Genomic DNA, 22,081 nt, shown 5'->3' on the forward strand with positions numbered 1-22,081 from the left:
CTCGATAATTTATAATAATTTAGTGTCCCACCCAAAATGTAGAATCGTGTATTTAAGGTTGCCTATAAATTTATAAGATATTGTGGAAACAGATTTCTTCATTTATTCTGAGAATAACTGTAATTGAATTTCGATTCGAATGAATTATCATCATGTCAAGAACGACTCAATCCAATAATTAAAATTATTGTTAATTTTTTTACTGTTGACAACATCGACGACCTTGAAATCATATGTTTGGAATTTAATTCTGACGGATGTCAATATTGTCAATGTCACTGTTCAAAGTTTGAGGATATTCAAGTCTTTTGACTTTTATTTGTACATAGTACATTTGTGATTTAAAAACGATAACATGTAGTTCGAAAATGTTCTAATTATATTTTGCATTGCTCAAGTTTTGAAGCAATATAATCTGAGTTAGTGGCAATTGATAATTATTTCCTGATTCCTTTCATACTATCTTGATTTTAGATATTCGAACGAAAAATTCCATGTCAAATATTTCCTGAATTCTACCTGAATACATTGGATAGATTTGACTGTTTCATGATGTCAGCAACTAGTAATACCACTACAGGAAAAACTCAAAAAACTAAGAGAAATGTTCTCAGTCGACCGGCTAGTAGTAGTATCCTAGAAGGAGAATATTTTCTCTCATCCAGAATAGAGGTGGAAAACGATGGTATCACCCCAGCTTACAAAACCAAATTGCTTGCTTTATTCAAACAAATAGAAAAGGAATTCGATGTATTATATCAAGAAAATCAAACATGTAAGTAGATTATTATATATATGAAACATTACCTTTATAAATCTGTGTTGGGCTGTATTCTTCAATTTCTGTATAACATACCTACTTATAATTGACGAAACAGAATCGTCTCAGATTGAATAAATATTCATCATTTTTCGGTTCTATCAACTGAATCTATATCTTCTTCTTGGCGTGCCCTATCCGTTCCGGACGTTGGCAATCAACATGGCAAGTTTTATCTTGTTCGCTGCGTTTCTAAAAAGTTGTATGGATGTCTGGCCAAACCACTTCCTGAGATTGTGCAACCATGAATGTCTTCTTCTACCCGGTCCCCTTCTGCCTTCCACTTTTCCCTGTATTATCAACTGCAGTACTTGGTATTTGCTGTTCCTCATGACGTGTCCGAAGTATTGAAGCTTTCGTTGTTTGATGGTGAACACAACTTCCTTGTTCTTTTTCATTCTTCTCAATACTTCTTCATTGAATCTATATACCCAACTATTTTACCTTATCGATTTGTTTCTACAATGGAATTGTAATATTGTGATAAATCTATGTTATTCAGTATTTATTTCACGAGTTCCTTTGAAATTTAGAATATTGAATTGAAACAAAATGTACTCTACATAATACATGAATAATATAATGTCGAGGGAGTTAGACATAAGTATGTTTTATTTGTTATGTACACCTTGAATTTTTTGTATTTTCTAGATAAATGTTTTTCAAATGACATTTAAATAAATAGATAATTTTTTTTATGAAAAATTAAACATAATTACTTCTCTTACCTCACCGAGCAAAAAATGATTTTACCAACAGTAGTTTGAAATAATGAGGTATTAACTGATGACAAGAACAAAGGTCAATTTCTGCATTTATAATTGACTTTCCTGTAGTCATTTATAATTCATGAATTACCTTATTTTTATCAAAAATTGTTATTCACTATTTGATGATAACGATTCACTAATCAAATCAAAGTAGTTAATCAACAGCTTTGAGGTTTCTTGAAGTAAACTCTCATTGATAGCATAAATGCGTGTTAGAATTTTGAGGACGTTTTTCTATTGTTTCTGGATTCAATGAACAAATTTCAAATTCAACAGATGGCATTTCAAATATTTCATACAGAAGACTTCTGTTAGCTTGATTTGCTCTTGAAAGAACACCGCTGTTCTGGAGTGGTCGATTTTTATAAACAAGTTGATTTCGAATCCATTTATCTCATTTCCAAATGATACAAACAGTAAGCAATTGTTTGTCTTCGATAATTCTCAAACTCTTAGCTTTAGACTCACAAACTACCTCACACACTTTAGGGGCATTCCACTAAGTGATTACCACCTTCTATTTCTATTTCTCAACTCTTTGAAATATTGATAATTTGAAAGATGTGTGGAATTCGCAATTTTTCTCAGGTTGGTAGTGGAAAAGTTGGAGAATATTAACAGTATCATTCGAATATTTCTCCAGCATTATGAATAAAATAAGACGAAAAATAACCGTTTTCATGATTGCTTTAATAGATCTATGTTTATGTTTATTTATATTCAAATAAACATGAACAAGCCACAGATATGATAATTTTCTGTATGTGACTAAAACTAAAAACTACTTAAAAGGAGATCTACATTGATAGGCCTCTAGAATTGAATTTTAAATCGGAAATTATTAGTATAGGATGATTAAATGTTTCAATTGTTTCATTTGTAGTCCAATATGAACATTCTAGGTTTAGGACGGAGTTTAGTCTAAGACTAACCCCGTTTGGTTGTTCGTTTTAAAATAATTTAGATAGGATACAACAACACTTCATCGAAACAATAAACGGAAAACGGAAATAATTAAATTAATAATTTGAGAGGGAGCTCCCCATCTGACTTTTGAACTGTGCATATCAAAAACATTTCAATCCACACTGTTCAAAAATTTCACCGCGTTGTCGTGAAACACTTCTGAAACATAGCAGTACGATGCTCAGGAATTGTGAAGGAAAAGGTACGTCTAAGATTAACTGAACGCACTGAGCTCCTAGGGATGAGCCTTCCAAAAAGATCAGAACAGAGTTTTGAAAAGCCTTTAGACAAAACAGATATAGATATCTACTCTGTTCATTCTACAGCGCCGTATCTAGGTACTATTGCGCCAGTGGCAATATATTAGACAACGCCCCCATTTTCCAAGATTTTTTTTCATCCATTATATTTTCTTATGGTACTTTTTTGTTCATAACTTAATTCATATATTTTCGTTAAAGTTTTGAAATATTACACAATATTATACAGGGTGTATATGAATAGTTGCGAAAAAATTCAGGGAGCGATTCCTTTTCAAAAACTAGGGTCGGTCTTTCATATAAACTTTTTTTTGAGCTTCCCTCTGCTTAGTTGCAGCCCCCTGAAGACGGCGCCCGAAAAGTAGTTTTTAATTTGTGAAAAGTTTATAATTGCTTTTTTTTTGTTACATTTATTTTCTCTTTGTAGCAGTTATCAATTAAAATATCGTTTTGACATCCGCCTATTTGAGGTCGAAAATAATTCTAACCTCTACAACTCAGACGTATTATCTGTTGATATTTTTTTCTCAGAAGCCGTGAATTTCAACAAAAAATCACAAGAGACCTTATTTGTTTAGAATGGAGCAGTCTATCCAAAATTAATTTTCTTATTGTAAAATATGAATGAAGAAAAATTAATTGCGAAACAAGTTGGAGGGGTGCTTTTTTTTCCCTTTGGAATCATTTCTATAACGCTCTAGGTATTTTGATTTATTGCTTCGACGCCGATAAACAATGCGTAAGTAATGTATCTGATTTTCACATTCACAAGACACAGCTTACTATCGATGAAAGATTACCTACCTATCACACCACAAGATACAAAGGGCGGTAGGACATGCAAAGCTTCGAAAATAATTGGCATTATAAACATATTGTGTTCCGCTGAAAACATTTGGCATTTCACAGAAACTAGTTCTGAAAGAAAAATCGTAGGAATTTTCCATTTGTTGAATGTGTATACAACTTCCACATAATTCGAAAGCGAGGGTAGTGTTGTTTTTCGTCTTTGTGAAATACATTTCATCCCTCTTTCTAATAGGGTAATAGGCAATGCTGTATATGTATATTGGTTGGGTTGCCATGTGTTATTCATTAAACAGGCGGTTTAGTAAAGACGGTTTGGAGATTTTTATTGCAGGGAATACGCTCTATTAGTGTGACGTCACACACCGCCATTTTTGGTTCTCCTGTCAGTGTTCGTAATCCAAACAAATAATTTGTCATTCAAGTTAGTACAGTTTCGTTGAAGGAATTGGCTTATTTTCATAAATAGGAGTATTTGAGGAACGATTTCAGTATTAATTGATAGACATAAGGAACGAGGTTAAAACCAGTAGGTTTGAATCCTGTATCCTTCCCCAGATTTTGTAAAAGGCCGTGTTTATTAGTTGAACTTCAAGTTCGAACTTACTGGCATTAATCTCGTTCCCTCTGTCTATCAATTAATAGTAAAATCGTTCCTTAAATAATCTTTTTTATCAAAATAAGCCAATTTCTTCAACGACAACCTACTAATTTGAATGACAATTTGTTTGTTTGGATTCCGAACACTGACAGAAGAACTAAAATGGCGGTGTGTGACGTCATCACTAATAGAGCGTATATTGATAAACGCAGCGGGGCGGACCAACCTCATGTTTTTAAGAATCAGGACTTTTTTTAGAAATATGAAAAGGCGGCCACTAACTGGGCTAATTTGCATTTTTGCAATTTGGGAGTGCTGCTCAGAAAATGAATGGAAAAGACGTATTTTCTTATATCTCTCGAACAGTGCCTGGACAAAAAAAAAAGGTGGACAAACGATCCCGAAATTTTGATCCCAAAATTCGCATTTGGGGGTCCCAGCTTCACACGGCTTATATTCAGTTCTGTGGTGTTAACAGACGCATGATCTCCTTTCCATTTTTTGTTTATTCGGGTTGTCGCTGTGATTGAAATGAGAGCTGAATGAATTGAGAATCTCTGTATGAATAAGCGTTATTCTTCAATTGGAAAATATTGTATGCTTTCCGATTCAGTAACAGCGATCTTGGCCAAGAAATTAGCTACTGTATACTTTGAACATTTCGCCCTCCAAACCTTGTCACACTTCTAGTTCCTCAAATTACTCGCCGAAAATTCAGTACTGGGATAGATACGACGACATAATCAATGTCATTAAACTCAGCATCATTGCAAATTACTAAGTGCAAAGGTAACTTCGAATCGCATTTTAATGATCTTATATTTTGAATAAAATCTTACTCGCAGTTCATGAAGTATTACTGTAGAAAACACTATCATCTCCCATAAACATATTTAATCGTTTATTTTATTTCTAATGGGTTGCGGATTTGCAAGGTTCATAAACAATTGGCGAAAATATTCGAGAAATCGAAACGTTGATGGTTATAGCAATAATTCGAAAACTAAATCCAAGAAATATGTTCAGTTTGTGGGAGTTGACAATATTAAAGGTTTAACATTGAAGTAAGCCAACTGATTCAGTTTACAACTTCTTATTTTCCAGTGCACGACAAAATTGACTTGTTGAACGAAAAGTTGGAAAAGGACTCTTATGATAAACCAGATGGTATTGACTTTGAAAATAACATATCGAAAGTTCTGACTAAGAAGTGTAAGTAAAGATGCTTCTATTGATTTACTGTTTGCTTTACTTGTTACGATGTTTCAGTGAGTGTCGCCTCACAGAAATCGAAAACTGCTCATAAATTGAAAGCTCAAACCAGTAAGATAGTATCTAGTTTCAAGACTCCTAGTTTTAATTGTACATTGGTGAAGGACTATTCTGGACACAAGGACGGAGTATGGGAGGTGTCAGTTGCAAGGCCTGGTGTCCCGGTTATAGGGACAGCATCTGCAGGTTAGTAAAGAGTTTTTTAATCGATTTAAACGTTTGAATATGACCTTATTAATGTTGATAGTTATTTACCATTTCATGAACTTCACTCAGCGATGTGTTACTTCCTGTTTTTTTTTTAATAAGATTTGTTTGAGAGTACCTACAATTTTTTGTTTTGAATATTATTTATTTATATTGTTCAATATGAATCGAAATGATGAATTGAGAATCGTCAGCGTATCATTTATAATAATAAACCATTCAAGGAAAGGAGTTTAACTGACAAATTTTAATAGATTTCTTTTGATATCTGAGTAAAATTTAAGAGTTTTCATCTAATAGTTTATGTTCATTATCAATTCCTCCTTCATTTATGGTGAATCCTTTTAATTGGGTTATTCCTGTTAGGATTCCAGTTTATTTTAAATAAATAAAAACATCTGATTCTGTCATTCGGAGATTTTCTTTGCAAACAAAAACTGTGGGTATAAAGTACAAAACTTGGGAATTAATTTCTTAAAAATAATGTCGTCCAATCGTCTAACTAGCGTTCCCAACACTCATTCAATTCATCATTCCAGATGACGGCTAGGCAAGTATGCTCCGTGATGGCTCCCATTTCATGACTAATATTTGGTTGATCTAATGTTGAATTGGCCTCCTCAAATTATATCACCCATTTCTGAATGATAGGAATGCTTGGCGTATCATTAAAGTGACGAAAACCTCGAATTGGTAACATTTTTCGCGATATAATCGCAGAATTAGCATTTTTGTAAAATTCGCGTACGCACAACGCAAGATCCGCTTCCGAGAAACGCTCAATAGCAACTTAATTCCCACAAGCCACGTTACCGATTGACATATTCCCCAAGTCCCTCCAAATCGAGATCGTCGAGATGATATTAATTCCAAATAATTAAAAGTAATTGACCTACTGAACCTGTTTCTCATAGTTCTGACCTTGGACAGTCATTATTTTATATATTTTTCATAGTAACAAAATACCAACCTGGATCTTGCGATTATTCACTGTATACGGATTATTTAAAAATATATAAAAACTTACCAAGTCTCGGTACCTTTTTTCAAGTGACATGATTTTGTTGGAAGAAATAAATCCAACTATGTGTATTGTTATGTTATTACCGGAAGAAAAATAAATATTGTTACCACTTTCACTAGGTTGTGTTTTGGACGGTATTGACCATGTTAGGAGTTCGAGAAAAATGATTAATCATAATTATAATTATGTCAATAGTGTCCCAATACAATTCATAATGATTTCACATTTTTAGACTCAACAATATGAACCGAAATCCATAATTGCAGGGAATTTTATAATTGATAATGTTCGTTCTTCCCAGACCATACCGCACATATCTGGGGAATAGAATCGACAAGGTGCTTGCTTCAATATCAGGGCCACTCGGGCTCTGTTAATTCTATAAGGTTTCATCCTTCCAAGGATTTGGTACTTACCGGTAGCGGAGACTGTTCAGCGCACATCTGGCAGGCTGCTCTAAATTGGGATCTGCCAGTAAGTATATTTCAATTTTGCCTTTTCATTTCACGGATTCGAGTCAGAAGTCAGCCGTTCATTTGTGGTTACAGCAGCAACTGACCTTGTGTGATCCTCAGTGCTAGTACCAATCGGAAGAGTACTTGCGGAGATTCAGGTCATTTTGTGTCAAAATCGAATATTTTTTTCTATGGTTGTGATGCAACTACAGAAATGAAACTTTCCACAACTCTCCGTTCAAGGACTGTGATCCTCAGTGCAAAGTTTCATCACAATCGGAAGAGTTCTTGCGGAGATTCAGTCATTTTGTTTCGAAATCGAGTAATTTTTTTCTATGGTTGTGATGCAACAACAGAAATAAATTCGGCACAAGTCTCCATTCAAGGACTCCGTTCATTTCTGCGGTTGCATCACAAGCATAGAAAAAAATTACTCGATTTTGACACAAGATGACCTGAATCTCCACAAGTACTCTTCCGATTGTGATGAAACTTTGCACTGAGGATCACAGTCCTTGAACGGAGAGTTGTTCCAAATTTCATTTCTGTGGTTGCATCACAACCATAGAAAAAAATTACTCGATTTTGACACAAAATGACCTGAATCTCCGCAAGTACTCTTTCGATTGCGATGAAACTTTGCACTGAGGACCACAGTCTTTGAACGGAGACTTGTGACAAATTTCATTTCTGTGCTTGGCACAACTCCCCGTTCAAGAACTGTGATCTCTAGTGCAAATTTTCATTACAATCGGATGAGTACTTGCAGAGATTCAGATCATTTTGTGTCAAAATCGAGTAATATTTTTCTATGGTTCTGATGAAACCACAGAAATGAAATTGGACACAACTCTCCGTTCTAGGACTGTGATCTCTAGTGCAAATTTTCATTACAATCGGATGAGTACTTGCAGAGATTCAGATAATTTTGTGTCAAAATCAAGTGATTTTTCCTATGATTGTGATGCAAACACAGAAAATAAATTTGCCACAACTCTCCGTTCAAGGACTGTGATCCTCAGTGCAAAGTTTCATCACAATCGGAAGAGTACTCGCGGAGATTCAGGTCATTTTGTGTCAAAATCGAGTAGTTTTTTCTATGGTTGGGATGCTGCAAAGAGGCACAGACGTTAAGTTGAGAGCTTTTGAGCGCTCTTTCATTCATGGTGCAATGGCGCCCTTTGAGATCGCATTTATCTATATGTTATTATGTGGCGCAACTATCCCATGAATGAACAATCACACAAAAATTTCTGATTTTACGTCAGTGCTGCCCTACAGTTTTTTTGGTTCATATCTATATTGTAGTAGAATATTATTAAACTTATTTAAAGTGTTTTCCAATAAGAGGTTTCATTTTATATTGAAAAACATCAGTATATTTTAGGAGAAATGAATGAATGTTCATTTCATTGTAAAGAGGTCAAGGTCAAATGGTCGTCACGGTTACGGTTGCAACACCATATTCTTCTCATGAAATGTTTCATGACCAATTCGCACATTTGCGACTGTTTTTTCCCGATAACTTCACGAATTCCACATTTAAGGCCTTGAGTTGATTATGGAGCATTGGCGTAGACCTTGTCTTTCACGAGGCATAAAAATGTCTAAAGGTGCTCAATCTCAAGATCTCGGTGGCCAATTGTGATCATTGTGACCATTTTCAGATAATGGATTGATTGCGAATGCTGACAAAACTAATGTCATCCTGTTTCGAACTAAACAGCAACAGATTGAGACCCCTAACAATATCACACTATCACATCAAGACAGATAAAACCAAAACATTCTATACAATTCCTAGGAATCACTATACAAGAAAATCTAGTTTGGGCTGAACACATCGAAAAACTGGGGAATAAACTTAACTCAGTAGCATACTCCATGAGAGTTATACAAAAATATGTAAATGAAGAATCAATGAAAATAATGTATTTTGCCAACTTTGAAAGCCTCAAGATATTTGGTATTATTGTATGGGGTAGGACACTATGACACATTGAAACTGTTCGGAATTCAAAAGTGTGATGAGAGCGATGTTCAGATTGAAATGTACCCAAAGTTGCAGAGGCATCTTAAAAAAAATGGTATATTAACAATATATGATAAAATAATGAACATTCACAAAAACAAAAACTTGATCCCAGAAGTGGGCTCTTTTCACAATTATTATACCAGAAAAGTTAACATCAGTTATCTCAAACATAGACTACACATAACAGAAACTCATCCAAATTGTGCAGGTATAAGATTTTTCAACAAACTTGATACATTGCTCAACTATGAGCTTGTTCATGAAGAGGGTCAAGAATTTGCTGGTTGAGATGGAACTCTACTGTCTGAACGACTATTTTGATGGATAGTCCAAATTTGACTCGACGATATTTCATCTTATGCTCATGATTGTTCTAAGGACAGTTTATGATATATACTTTGAAATAAATTTTATTATTATTTTCATTATCTCTTATTAATGTAGCCTCCGGATCATTTTGATGCATTTTTAGGACCTAACCACCGAAGATACAACGTTGCTCATGGTTGCTTTGGTCGGCAAAATGCGGTTAATGTCGTTTTCGGAATGCCCAATTTCCAAGATCGACGCGCAATCGACAAACCTGAGTTCTCGTCAACACTTCGGGCTACAGCTAAATATTCTCAGTTCTTGAGCAACGCAAAGGGTTTCGATTCTTCACATCACTAACTTGTCCTAACAGCTCAAAATTTTTCCACAGTTCCACTATTGTCGGCCGAAAAGGTGCTTCACGCCGACCCAAAAGTGCTTTAGCCCCGGTGCACACATCCGACATTTACAGTTGCGACATCGTTGCGGTGTCGTACGCTAGTGTGCATGCTCCCATTTGATTCTTTGTACCACAGCCCGTATGATGGCAGTTACGATGTCGCAACGGCACGGCGGGTAGTGTGCATGCTCCCATTTGATTCTTTGTACCACAGGCCGCAAGTACGACACAGCAACGGTGTCGTAACTACAAAAGTCGGATGTGTGCACCGGGGCTTAGTTGTGCAAACTATAATTTTCAATTTTAACAATTTCAATTCGTTGTCGAAGCGTTTATCGTTTTTTAAAATAATGGCGTAGTTGTAACTTGTCAAACGTCAAAAGATGACAGCTCTCCAGATTGCGATTTATCCAAAATGAAACCTCTTATTGGAAAACTCTCCTAAATGATATTATTCACTCAATAATTGGTAAAATTGGGTATCGAACAGGATAGAAATTTTCGGACAAAGCATGACCATTTCCACTATCCCTTGAACCGATAAACCCTTGTTCAGTATAGGTGAAACTGCTTTGGAAGTCATGTGAACGTAGTTATGCCGATTTCTGCTCATTTAATGTGTTCCAAATTTCCAGAAGGGTCATTCATCCGAGGAAGAATTGGAAGATGAAATGGAGGACAAAATAGACTCTAAGATACCGGCACTGAGAACGCCTGTGAGAGAGTTATTCGGACACACCGGAGCTATTTCTGGGGCAGAATGGATAGCAGGCGGTGAACAAATAATAACAGCTTCTTGGGATCGTCTCGCAATATTACATGACATTGAAACTGGAAGTGCTTTAGTGCAACTTGTTGGTAAGTGTGTTCTTACCTCAGAGGAAAGAAAAGATAGAGGTGCCTTATAGCATTTGTTGACATCGCATTTTTGTTTACAAACAATTATAATGTACTGCGTTGCCATTCTGAGGAAGAAGTAAACTTTTCTCCGTTCTGTGGCATAGATGTTTTGCGAATATTCTGTGGATTTGGCAACACGGTTCTGTTGTTGTTATTGCACGTGACAACTAGAGGTGCGTTAAGGGTTAACTGTTCATTTTAATTTCACGTTTGTAATCGGCGTTATTTCATACAAGTTTGTGAATTTTAAGTTACATATTGTTAATTTTAATCATGGTAAATACTCGAAAAATATGTATAGTGTGTAAAACATCGGAAATGAAAACCTAACCTATCATAGGTAAGTTCACGTTTTGAATCCATAGGCGTAGAATATATCTCGTCTATGGCGTAGTATTTGTGAGATTTCGAAAACTTAATTCAATGCTAACATTTGTAGGTTTCCTTCGAATAGAGAATTTAGCAAAATATGGTGCCACGCGTTAAGATTGCAAATGAACAATTTGCCGAAATATGCATATGTTTGTTCCAAACATTTCAGCACCGAAAACTTAATAAGAGGCAGTAAGAGAACCATTGACTACGCCACTGAAATGTTTACCGTCCCTCTAGTTGTCAATTTTGCAGGTTTGTTGTTGTCCTATCTCACTTTATCATCATACTGTTGCAATTGATTACAATACAACGCTATTTACTTCTAATGGCACCTCTATCTTTTCTTTCCTCTGAGGTTCTTACTCTCGTTTCTTCACAGATGTGTCTTCTTTCGATTTTGTTTTTCGAAATTGTTAGTTCTTTCTATGGCGTCGAAGCGAATATGTCATAGACATAAGGTAACTCCTTGGCGAGATGGGAATACTGTAAATGTTATTCGGATAACTACCAAAATATGTTTTCCCAAATACTTTGCTTGGTGGAAATTTCCCGAAAGACAATGTTGAAGTTCAGCCGTGTGAGCGCAAACATAATATGCATATTATAGTGGAATATCTCAGGGTAACAACAATTGTTATGTTCTGATTAATATGCTGGATGTGTACATACATAAAAACTTTCCAACAAACAATGTTTTCTTGAATTCAGATCCCTGATTTACATATTATACAGGGTGATTTATTAGCTCACCGACAAACTTTGCCATTTGAAAGGTCCTGTACTCTATTACCCTATCGTGCGTACATTTTTCACAAGTTGGTCCTCCCCACGTAGTTCATTTAATCCATATGAACTTTTTCCTCTGAAGTGATCTCAGATGAGAAGTTTACGTCAATAAATCTGCATTACGTATTTCTGCATTTTCAGGACACGATCAAGAACTCACCTACACTGCCTCTCATCCATCACAAAAGTTGGCAGTAACCTCATCAAGGGACACAACGTTTCGTTTGTGGGATTTCAGGGAATCAGTCCACTCCGTTTCAGTTTTTCAAGGCCATGCCGAGTAAGTTTGAATCTTATAAATAGAATTCTTGTTGTACAATAAGTCGATAATTAAAGTACCGGGAATTGATAATTCAACCAGCTTAGAGTACTTGTTGAAGTTCTTTTTTTGTCGCTATGTTGGCACGGCTATGTTAACAACCAAAACACGAGTGTATCCAATGTATTTGTCGTCCCAAATGTAAACTTTTCCACAATCACATAGCATCTTTTATATGCTAGCTTCAGAAATCGGATCAATTTCATCTTTAACACTTTTTCAACTTGTCCCAGTTTTTGTGTTTTATGTCTTATAAGAAAAACTATGAGCTTGCCGAATCATCAGGAAAGCCTTCGAATGAAGATGCTGTTGAAACTTTCGATTATCATGTTATTCACTCGTCTTCTCTGCCAAAAAAATAAATAAAGAAAGAGCAAATTCGAAAAGGTGACTCTTTGCTGGCGCCGTACGCTGTGCAAGCACCACTTGATTCGCTATGCAGATGGAAGGTGTATATGTCAGGTACCACTGAGTTGCCATACTGATAATTGTTCCATCACTAGTCCTGGGATGAAAAGCCTTCCATAACTTTCATTTACCACTTCAAAGCACACGTTTTTATTGGATCAAGACCTAAAAGAGAGTCGAGTATTGCAATCGATTTCTAATAATTTGTTGAAAATGTTTTGATGATTCGTTGATGCAAGTGTACCATTCCGGCCTTGCATTAAGGCGATAGTTTCTTTGACCAATATTCCCGGTACTTCTTTGACATAATATGTTTATAGCAATAACCTTTATATTCTAGGAGCGTAACTTCTGTAGTATTTACAAAGGAGGAAAAGTTAGTATCGAGCTCTGATGACAGAAGTGTTAAAGTATGGGATTTGAAAAATATGCGATCCCCTGTAGCAACCATAAGACTGGATTCTGCCGTAAACAGGTTGAGTGTGTCATCGAATGGCATCATTGCCATACCTCACGATAACAGAAACATTCGTTTGTATGATTTGAATGGTCAGAGAATGGCAAGACTGCCTAGATCGAGTAGACAGGGTCATAACAGGATGGTTGCATGTGCTGCCTGGGCGGACGAAGTAATAAATGGTATCAATTTGTTTACTTGTGGGTTCGACAGGAGGGTATTGGGTTGGTCGATTTTGTCCATGAAAGATCTGTAATTCAGCATTTTTAAATAAGTTATAAAATGTTTTGTGATAGGTATTTATTTTTGTTTATAATAAATATTATTGTTTTCCAAGGACTGTATAATTCATTTATTTTAATCCCTTTAAGAGTAACACAGGAATTGAAAATACAGATTAATTTCTAAAAGAAGTTTTGATTCGAGGGTGGTCTCAAACGATAATGTTCTACTCACTGATGTCGAATCCGTCTTCAAATTCTTTTCTGTCCGACCATATTGTCCGGTTGGACGTTAAAAACGAAGAGACCTAAAAACTATAGGAAGTTCAAGAAGAATAAAAAAAAAAACTCTAATATTTCAGAATCTACTGAGTTTGCGGTAAATATAAAATAACAATTTATTTTAAAGAGTAATGTAGAATATCGACGAGAAAATCACCAAAGCGTTGGCGTGAAGTCAGAAATTTTTGAGCTCTCGTTCATGCTCCAATTGAACACTTTAGAATAAGTATATACAATTATGTGGTCTTCCAGGGCGCAATTTGCGCTTGAATGAACAAGCGCATAAAAATTACTAACTTCCTCACAAATATGATAAACATTATACACGACTACAAGTTATTGTGGAGACAAACAATCTTACTTGGACGACTCCAGGGCCCCCGCAAGGGTCATCAACGCCCGCGTGCCGAAAATATTTTGGCGCCCCTTAAGGGGGGAAAGTGGAGAAAAACGTCGCAGGATAATCGGCAAAAAATGTGTGAGTTTTTGTTAGGAATTTATTTGTAGAAGGGTTAAAAAAACTATCAGCAACCTTTATTGAATGCCTTAAGAACTTTATGCTGTCAGTTGTTGCAAAATACATTTTTTAAATGTTTCATTATTTTATTCAAGCATTCGATCAAAACCGCATTTTATTTTAATTTTGTAATGAAACTGCAGAGTTTTCAAAACCTGAGCTTTATTCTTCATTAAATTATTCATAATATTATATTAAAATATTAATATTATTATTAATAATTATAAAATATTATTCCATACTCCCAGCCATCTTCTCCCTTTGTTGAAGTCTAGCTTTTTTTTGCTCTCGAAATTTTGCATCAGAAGGTCGTTTTCTCTTGTATGGCTCCTAGAATTTAAGGAAAACTTGATCCAAAATTGGTAAGGACATTCACCCATGATTTACTTTGCGCCATCCCTTTGAGAATAACCCGTATGTTTTCATTTTTATGAATTTAAACCTTAAATCCGAGCCTTTAAACCTAAATGGAGTTAATATTAATAATAATAATAAGTTAAGACCGATCTGAAGCACATACCCTGTTCCTGTTATAATAATTAATTTTTGGCAAAGGTGAAATATAATATGATGGTGGCCCCAGGAAACAAATTCAAAATATCAAAGTCGATTCAATTTTTTCACAATTACAAACAATACTTCCCTATTTGAAGCAAATAAAATAGTAATTTACGTAACAAGTCCGGAAAATAGGGTTTTTTTCGGACGAATAGACAAAATTCCAGGACGAGCGTAAGCGAGTCCTGGAAGTCTGTGAGTCCAAAAAAACCATTTTCGGGCGTGTTGCGTACAATATTTTTTCGGCAACCATGTAAAATAACACTATCGCTGCTGCTTTCCATATTTTATTGCGATTGCGATAAAAAAACATGCAAATTTTTGACAACTAATTTCATATGAACTGTCAGCCGTTATCTCGGTTGCTATGGATTCTATGATTCTTTTCCGGCCTAGTCCGGGAAGTACGTACTTTCCGGACTAGGCCGGGAAATGCTACTTTCTCAGAGAAAAAGCGTCCGGGAAGTGAGCACTTCCCGGACGGTTGCCGAAAAATAATATTATAGTATATAGGTATGGGCTAATTTAGGATGTGCACCATTTTAAACAGAAAAAAAAAAATATCGAATTGTATAGACTAATAGAAATGCTAATACTGTATGTGGATAGGTACTTACCATTTCATAAAATTTAATTTAATCACAACAAGAAACAGTAAAACAAACCATAATTACACAAAATACAAATTTTTCCAATTATCTGAGTATTTTAATTTTTTGCGTCTTGACCTCAACCCCTAAACGTTTCGAAACAAAATAACTATTCTTTGGATAGGTTTCTGCTGTTATAGCATAGCAAGCAGATTTTGGTAGTTTCAGAAATTCTCTGTAACATGTAGTATTTTTCCTACAGATGGTGGCGAAAGTTTCCCCTGGCTAAAAGCTATCGCTTCGGTATTTATGATTGTTTATGTGTACCATATGCGTTTTAGTGATGATCGAAGAAATGGTGCCCGCCGTCCGGTGCAAGGTGGTCCATAAAGAAATCACGTACCGACAAAGGGATGATTATTTATGATTTGTTTACTCGAAAAGAATCGTATAATTGCAATCTGTGGCCGAGGTTATTTTATAGGGATTGTGACGTTCGGGAACTTGTTTGGATGTGTAAAAGATGTCTTAGCACGTTTAAAATTGTTGAAAAAATAAAAAAAATCTTTTTCAAAAATCTTTGGTCTTTCGGATTTTCATGCGGTCTATAAGAGATTTTGGCGCCCCTTAAGAGTGGCGCCCGCGTGCGGTGCACGCGTTGAACGCGCGGTTGCGGGGGCCCTGGACGACTCTGTAAAAACGCTTGTCCAGTTTTCATTGGAAGTCACACCATGGGCGCTCGATTTAAAACCCTATATTTGAAAATAATATTGATTGTATTGAATTCTGATGTCGATTCATTCAGATAGTTTGCGATGTGAATAGCTCTTTTGACACATTAATGCTACTTTATTATTCTACTGTGTTACAATTTAGTTATTCTATATTTTCGACCTATAATATACTAGCAAGGAACATTATCAATTATGATGACATGATCTTTACATGAAATCATAAGCTCACAATGATCTTGGATATGTTTTGTATGAAGGTGAGGCAAACTAGTAATAACATTGATAAAATTTATCGAAAAATGTAGTGGATATTTTATTGGTTAATCCCACCTAGTATTTCTCGTAGTCTACCAAAAATCTTTTTTTCTGTGGTATGAGGGTCTTTAGGATGCGAAATCGTTTTCTCCAGAACTTGACGTATCCCTACCGACTTTGAAAGTAACTAGAAGAATATATTTGATCTTAAAATATTCATGTTCAATTCTCAAGAACGTGTGTCGCAGAATTTTGCCAAACATAATCGTCGAAATCATTAAAAACCTCTCTCATTTTCTCGATGACTATAGAATCCTTCTTCGGTGTTTGATGAAATTTTCTTTAACGACTCTCAAGAACCCATTTATAATGATAAGATGAGGAACATGAGCACTACTCCCACCAATAACAGCGATCAAATTGCCACTTGAAGGCACTCCTATTATATCGGGCAATGAAAGTGACCAAATCGAGCAATCGACAGATACTATTTCATATGACGATCAACTAGTTTACTGGGATCTATTCAAGAGGACTAGTAAGACAATAAATTGCCAGCTGGTCCTGCTTCTTGATCAATTTCTTGTGAATTGGAAAACTCTCGAATATTAGAAATATTCTGGTCTATTCAAGTGAGTTTAGATATACTTAATCCTACTAAAAAGAAAAAATCTGGGTAAAATGCTCGTTTTATTATTTTTTTATTAATCCACCTACGGACCGCACTGGTCTATGCGTATCATTAGAAAGATTATGAAGAAGTGGGCTGCAGCCAATGAAAGTAACCAAATCGGCATGTGGTGAAATGTAGGCTATATTAGATAATAGAAACAAACAAATCTACACATTCTGTTTCCAGAGACGAGTCGATAGAATACTAGGGTATATTTGAAAGTTCTGTTAGGTAGTAAATACCCTGACTCCTAATGAATTGCTGGAAATTTTGACAACCCCTATATAATCAAAACATTCTGGCTCCATCCAAGTGACTGGATATACTATTTCTACATCTCGGTCAGAGAAAAAGTGAATGTAATAAGATGTACTTAAGATCTGTAGTATGTTTGTTCAAAACCATACGGTCCATTCCTTCACCTCAGGAATACGCTATACATTTTTCATTTCACTTCAGTTGTTCTTTCTTAAAGTCCGGGATATAGACATACTTTAGCGCCATTTTTATGATTGCGCGAATGAGTAAGACTTTGGTGACCGTTTTCCAATAATTCTCTGTAAAAATAAAATGATCAAGAGAAAATACGAAACAGGAATGTTAGCGACCGCTGCAATGTACTCGAGTTCAAAATATATTTCAGTCTTGCGCTCTTCACAAAATGATGAAAACGCGACGAAAGTTGAAAATGTTTGCTACCTTTCATTCGGTCAGATGTGTCAGGCCACTTTCGGCGAATGAGTTACAACTGTTCATATGGGTATAGCAATGCCAATAGCGAACGAATAGGCAACGTTTGTCAGCTGTATACTCGGATTGAGATTGTATTAATGGTTCTTTGCTAACTCGAAAGATGGCTACTCAATTCTCGGAAAATCGGCACTCTTAGAGACATAAGCCTAACCGTTTTACGGAAAATTCACCACGCTCTGCTATTTATATGGAAGGTGTATAGGGCAGGGAACACTGAGTGCAATACTGGTGATTCCATCGGAGTGTTTCCGGGATCAAAACCAAAATCATCTGAGAGAGAACGCTCCTTAAAAATTAGTTTGTATATATACGAACAAACTTTCAATTGCCAATTATAAAGATTCGTAAAGATGGTATTTTGAATTCTTTTCATTTATGGTTTTGTCGATTAGTTTATGTAGATATCTAATTAGGGTAACGTTCACTCTCTAGCAGAATTTATTAATAGGTATCAACTCTGACGAATGGGTTATTCCTGGAAATATAACCAAACAAGTTTATTGCACAGATGATAACTTATTAGAATTGAACTGTAACCTTGTGATATACTGGAGAGACTATATCTTATTCAAGACAACTCTTCTTTGTTTACTTACACCGAATTGTGAATGTGAACAGTGAAAAGAAATGTAAGTAAAAATTTTATATTTTATAATCCCCTCGTTGAAAATATTCCTTTGTGTCTGTGTATATGAATATGTACACATATTGAGTTTGGTAATGCAATAACCGGCTGTATTTAATACAATATTCTTCTAAATTTCCACAAGAATCTCTCTAGTTAATAACATGCAATTGAAGCAATTTAGGTTCCCATAATCTGAATTTAGAGATTTCTGTGAAAATTTAAATTTTTTTATTGGGAATTATATTAAATTCCTAGTAGGTATCATATGTCAAATAAAAATTGCAGTAAAGCTGTTGTAAGGAGCTTTTAGTGCTGGTTCATTCATACCTATTAGACGTTTATGGAATACTAATCATAAATTTGAGCTGAAAATTTGCATGTTTGAGACATTGATCTTTCTTCATAAAATATTTTCAGATCTCTACCACTTCCGGTTATACCGAAAACAGACTACTGTTTCCTTATTTCAAATGGCACACCCAGTATATTATTGCATCATTTGATGTCGATTTCCGAAATATGCCATATCTTGAATAAAAACTCAGAGGTTCATGAGTTGATGGGATTGTTATGAAAAAAATGGTGGCTACGATGACTCAATTTTTTTTTTAAATTTCTGCAGTAAATTTTTTTTTTAAAAACCTTTTCCATTTTCGATTCTGCAAATACGTAGTATAATAAGTGTACGAGTTGCCATACAAAAGAATGTGAAATACTTACTGTCAATAATAAGGCCATTGCCCGTTGCTAGTTGCATATTGCTCCGGTGTGCGACCCTACTTATGTGTAAATAAATATTTTGCAAGATAGAACGACTTTTGATAGTTATCGCGTTTGTTACTAGATTGGTTGATTATTTTCATTGGTTGCTAAGATAAACAGAACAGTAAGTGATTGACTAAATATTCATTGAAATAATGAAATAATTCACAAACAAATTGAATTTAATTCATTTAATATTGAAAGTCAAAGTACAATTATTACAATTGCTGATAGAAATACCGCTGCTGGCTTCAGAAGTAGCTGAATTCACAGAAAATGTTGCTGAATTCAACATTTGTTGTCTCAACTCGTTACTTTCCTTAGTTTGCAAAATTTTTTCATCAAAGTCGCCAACTATTACATTCCTACACAGCATTGAAAATCTAGCTACGAAAGACTATTTTAATTTTTTGGAATTTGTTTTTTAGTTTGAGTAAGAAGTGTGTCTTTTTTGCGAAAAACGCCATAATTATCTCGAACGTTAAGAACCACCGACAATAATTGGAGTCATCGCTGCGCTCATCTTTCAAACTATTGTCTTCAATCGGTAAAATGTCCTTATCGACCTCGATACTTAATATAATATTTCTGCTGAGATGCTTTATATATTTTATTTGTAGATATTAATAAATTGTACAAACTGTACGATTATCTGAAATATCATTTGTTCGACTCTAGACGGACACTACCTTTTCTTAGTCGAAGACCAACCTATTTCTGCGCTTTATATTGCTCCGTCTTATATTTGAACCTACCATAGGCACCTATACAAAACTAGTACCTGCATTCTAATGAAAACTTTTTTAGGAAATGACGAAGGAATTTGGCAAGTTTTTAAAATGATTTTGTCATACATGAATTTAGAAATTTACTATTCTTTCCTTCATATACCAATTTTCAAATCATACTAATTTTTATTCAACATCTAATATGATGATAACTAATATATGATATAATAGCTATAATAGATATAATAGAACGTAGAAAAAATTGACAAAAAATGAAGTAAGATGAGAAATTTTTGGAAATTTGGAAACACCTTGTGTTCTGTATAATAAATAACGATCCACATATACTTAGAGTTTGTTGTCTCTAACCAGATGTTGTATGGTATTACAGCACTCCAAAGCACTTTGCTTTGCTGACCTGAGAAAGCGTAGAATCATAGAACAAAGCTAAATGTTCTAAAAGCAAAAAATTCCGATATGTGTGCCAGGGCTGCGTGGTATGGAATACAATGAACTCGTTGGACGTGAAATGTTCTATGGGTTTAAAAAGAACACTACAGGACAGTAGTCCAGCAGAGGTCTACCATATTGATACAACGATCCCCTTGGTACTATACCAAGGGGTAAGCAGTGTATAGAGCAACATATCAAATTGTACAAAGTGTAGAAAGCTATCTGATCTGATATGATACGATGTGTTTCTCAAATTAAAATTTGAACTGTTTTTGAAATTCCCATTTAGTTAAAATACCTACTTCCGTTAATGATCATCTTTTTTGTGCTGACAAAAACTAAATAGATTTTCTTCTAATTTCTTTCAGGTTGGTTCTATTTCTTTTCGTCGCCTTGCTGGCCTGTGGACAAGCAACTCATTTCATCACCAAAGTGAATGAAACAGTTCATCACAACGTCATTCTACAAAACAACGAACCATGGAACCCTGAAATGTATGCGAAAAAAATCATTCTCAGGAATTTGACAGGAGCAATTACTTCCCAGAGTTTCTCATTGCTAACAGAAGTGGAGGAGATATACTTTGCTTATAGCAGTATAGAAGCCGTTCTTGATGATGCATTCAAATATAATACAAAATTAAAAATTCTCCAATTCTCGTACAATACCCATCTTCCTGTGATAACAAACGAAATGTTGAAAAGCTGCAAACATCTGAGCAAATTTATAATGGGTCATAACAAGAAGGTTGATGGTATAAGCAAAAATTTATTCAGCAATCTTCTCAATCTCACACATATCGAAGTGACAAAACAAAGAGAGATTCCAAATATATTAACAGAAAACTTTTTCCGCAATTCAAGGTCATTAAAATCCATTAAGATTCATTTCTCGAATGTAACAGTGGTTGATTCAGGAGCTTTCGAAGATTTGTACCAACTAGAGTTTTTGAGCTTGGTAGAGAATGAAATAGTTGATATCGGTGTGGGTGCTTTTAAGAGCCCGAAACTAGTTGATGTCTACCTTGGATGGAACAAACTCACTTCCTTCTCTGGAGAGGAGCTATCCCATTTGAGAAGACTAAGAAATTTGGACATTTCTTTCAACCCGTTGAAGGTGATAGACTTGATAGGAATCAGAAGAAGTGCTCCAAACTTGTCGGTTCTGTCCCTCGTGAAAACTTCTCTAAGTTGCGATGAGAAAAAGAGTATCAAAATGCAGGAGAGCTCCGATTTTCAGATACGAATGGATTTGATGGAAATTGAAAAATGTGAAGCATGAAGATGGAAATATTTTCTTTACTGATGATATTATTAATATGTGATATTTACGGATAACGAAGAAATATAAATAACGTATAAGACAAAAATGAATAAAGGATTGCAAATATGTTTTCTGTTATTTGAAACTATGTTAAACATTTCAATAGTTTGAATAAAACCCCATCAAATGATACGTAGAACTTGGATGTAATTGAAAAAATATTTTATAGAAAATCAAGACAACGTTTCTTCAATTATATGTTAATTCTTATAGCTCAGCATATATGATTATCACAAATATTATCAATTACCAGACTCTGAGCTAAGTATTTTCACAAATTCATATATTTCTCTCCAAGTACACTCAGTGACATTTCGAATGTAACACCTAAAAGAGATAAATTCTTCAAATTCAATACTCTGTTATACTTAAAGCATGCTATGTTTACAAAGTTATCATTTGATATGTTAATATTTACTAGCAAATAATATTT

The 22,081-nt window shown here is 34.8% G+C and overlaps 2 protein-coding genes across 3 annotated transcripts; both read left to right on the forward strand.

Annotated features, from left to right (window-relative positions):
• The first annotated feature begins 258 nt into the window (after nt 1-258).
• Nucleotides 259-13,508, forward strand: LOC123688415 (WD repeat-containing protein 37). 2 transcript variants are annotated; one of them, XM_045627107.1, is made up of 8 exons: nt 259-419; nt 475-775; nt 5,329-5,436; nt 5,494-5,682; nt 7,029-7,201; nt 10,562-10,784; nt 12,129-12,267; nt 13,055-13,508. In XM_045627107.1, the coding sequence occupies exons 2-8, from the start codon at nt 550-552 to the stop codon at nt 13,425-13,427; spliced, it is 1,431 nt and encodes a 476-aa protein (XP_045483063.1). In that variant the 5' UTR covers nt 259-419; nt 475-549; the 3' UTR covers nt 13,428-13,508. The 2 variants fall into 2 exon arrangements, with proteins under 2 accessions (XP_045483063.1, XP_045483065.1); XM_045627109.1 differs by lacking the exons at nt 259-419; nt 475-775 and adding an exon at nt 5,073-5,275.
• A 4,205-nt stretch (nt 13,509-17,713) lies between these two features.
• On the forward strand, nt 17,714-21,712 carry LOC123688904 (chondroadherin-like). Its single transcript, XM_045627652.1, has 2 exons — nt 17,714-18,383; nt 20,694-21,712. Coding segments are annotated over exons 1-2 (915 nt in total). The 5' UTR covers nt 17,714-18,381; the 3' UTR covers nt 21,607-21,712.
• The last annotated feature ends 369 nt before the right edge of the window (nt 21,713-22,081 follow it).

The sequence above is a fragment of the Harmonia axyridis genome, chromosome 1, assembly GCF_914767665.1.
Source record: "Harmonia axyridis chromosome 1, icHarAxyr1.1, whole genome shotgun sequence".
Taxonomy (NCBI): domain Eukaryota; kingdom Metazoa; phylum Arthropoda; class Insecta; order Coleoptera; family Coccinellidae; genus Harmonia; species Harmonia axyridis.

Coding starts and splice junctions, on each gene's coding strand:
- LOC123688415 (XM_045627107.1), top strand. CDS start 550: ATGATGTCAGCAACTAGTAATACCACTACAGGAAAAACTCAAAAAACT. Junction 5,437..5,493: donor GAAAGTTCTGACTAAGAAGT/GTAAGTAAAGAT, acceptor ACGATGTTTCAG/TGAGTGTCGCCTCACAGAAA. Junction 7,202..10,561: donor CTCTAAATTGGGATCTGCCA/GTAAGTATATTT, acceptor CCAAATTTCCAG/AAGGGTCATTCATCCGAGGA.